At 53.8% G+C, this 2,183-nt stretch overlaps 1 protein-coding gene across 1 annotated transcript in view; it reads right to left on the minus strand.

The window, feature by feature from the left end:
- The window catches only part of VOLCADRAFT_87649 (uncharacterized protein), a gene marked incomplete at both ends in the record, with an annotated part of 11,809 nt that extends 10,580 nt beyond the window's left edge, over positions 1–1,229 (minus strand). Inside the window, one exon of the mRNA XM_002947438.1 lies at positions 1,103–1,229. Coding sequence (XP_002947484.1) covers positions 1,103–1,229 — 127 coding nt within the window. The remainder of the gene's footprint in view (positions 1–1,102) is intronic.
- Positions 1,230–2,183: the final 954 nt, after the last annotated feature.

Here is a 2,183-nt window from a genome sequence, read left to right on the forward strand (position 1 = left end):
CTCACGCTGTTGGACGTGGCTACGGACAGAATCAATTAGTCTGAGTATAAGAAAAGGCTTTTATACGAAATAATTAATGAGCTTGCAACGAGCTCCATATGGATGTGTGTATGTGGCAGTGGTAAGGGCGAAATTGTATGGGAAATTCCGATCCTAAATTAGGCCCTTGGAAAAGGCAAGCGCTGTAAGAGAAACATGCTGATCGCGAAATATTTGTGATTCCGAAGAAGCATCATCCACACGGTCATTCAGTGAACGACGACATGAACGCAGGCCATGAACGGACCCTCCCGGGTGTCACGGCCAGAAGTGGAGTGCAACGTCTGTCGCTGTAGTAAAAACATCGGAGCAGTAATTCCAACTCATGATAAAGCTTTCGCAAAAGATACATTTGCTATTTCTGGAAAGGAGACCTGAATCGTTGAATTCGAATTATGTTTCTTGGAGCTGTTTATGTTGGTTGGAAGGAAGCCGAAAACTTCGGCGCTCGACTTGATCAACTATGCACGCTCATCAAAATATGTAAGAATTAATTTATGCTTCATATGCTTGGGTGAGCTTCGTTGCTGTACGATAGCTCCAGCGCCGATTTATCCGCGGCAAGAGCTTATAATTATCTGCGCGCATCCATTTGTCGTACTTGCACGGCGGTGTCGTTTGACCAACGCATCGAAGCACATGCGCTGCCGGTTCTTCAGCATACATGCATCTGCAGTTGCACTGTCGTTGCATGCAGCTCAGGAGGCTCAGGCATTTGTGTCGCGATTGCTATTGCCGCTTAATATTTTGACTGCGGGCAACCGACTTCATTCTGATGTAGAATGATCCCCGGAAGACCGCTTCGAAGGGGGACATTCCAGCTCGGTAATGGGCTGACATAGCCGCCTAGCATGCCTATCCATGCGCTTGTTGGCTGCCCTCAATTTCAGAAATTGCTCTTTAATAAGTAGATCGCACAAGGGGGAGGGTCGCTAAGGGGGAGGGTCGCTAAGAAGGCTGAAAGACTTCTTCGGCTTTCGTACGTCATCTCGTCTCGCGGGACAAACCCAATTACTGCTCAACCAGGATTAACCTAAAAGGAGGTCGCAACGTTCCAACGCACCAACGTTGTGCAGCTCCAAATCAGGCAACACAGCCTGCTGTGTATATCGTACATACGCTGCACGGCACACACCGCTAATGGTGGACTTGACGAGCATGCCACCAAAATTCCGCTCGCAGCGTGTCATGCATGTATTGCTGATTCCGGCTGGGCGCAGCGTGCACAGTGAAGACCAACCGCCTATAGCCCCGTTGCAGGCAAACCCATTAGTTACCGCGTTTTACTTTTTCAATGCGATTTTATCAGTGCGAAATACATGAATGGGGCTGTGTTACCCACATCCGGGAAAATGGCGCTTAGGTGTTCAATCGATACGGGACGGTATGTAAAAGGGTCGACATGTAAAGCGGCGCCTGTTAGCTTGGCTAGCTACGTATTTAACTCTCGGCGTCCTCTGCCCGCCGCACGGCCATTGGCGACTTTTGGTTCTGGAAGTTTGCCTGCTAGACCTGCTTCCCGGGGGACCCGTCTTTATGGTGGCTGGGCACCTCACGCCGCTTGCCTGCTTCTGGCCCGTCATCCTATGTTCAACCAGCCAACCCGTTTTGACAGCAACTGACTGCGGACATTGGTTTTTTCCCGCTAACCATCTTGGTGACAGTTAAATCGATGAATTTTCACGTTAGTGCCGTGTTCATGTGCTGTCTGTCGTGCAGGCTCTTTGTTCGGGTAGTTCCGTCCTTCATTGCTAATATCTCGCGCCAGCAGCGTGCTTCATACGCTGGAGAGCGTGTCGGTCTTCAGTGTTGGGCTTTACTGCTTACTGCTGATTACCGCTTAATCCCGTGCATATGCCCTGCCCTGCCCTGCCCTGCCCTGCCCTGCCCTGCCCTGCCCTGCCCTGCCCTGCCCTGCCCTGCCCTGCCCTGCCCTGCCCTGCCCTGCCCTGCCCTGCCCTGCCCTGCCCTGCCCTGCCCTGCCCTGCCCTGCCCTGCCCTGCCCTGCCCTGCCCTGCCCTGCCCTGCCCTGCCCTGCCCTGCCCTGCCCTGCCCTGCCCTGCCCTGCCCTGCCCTGCCCTGCCCTGCCCTGCCCTGCCCTGCCCTGCCCTGCCCTGCCCTGCCCTGCCCTGCCCTGCCCTGCC

The sequence above is a fragment of the Volvox carteri genome (genome assembly GCF_000143455.1).
Source record: "Volvox carteri f. nagariensis unplaced genomic scaffold VOLCAscaffold_6, whole genome shotgun sequence".
Taxonomy (NCBI): domain Eukaryota; kingdom Viridiplantae; phylum Chlorophyta; class Chlorophyceae; order Chlamydomonadales; family Volvocaceae; genus Volvox; species Volvox carteri.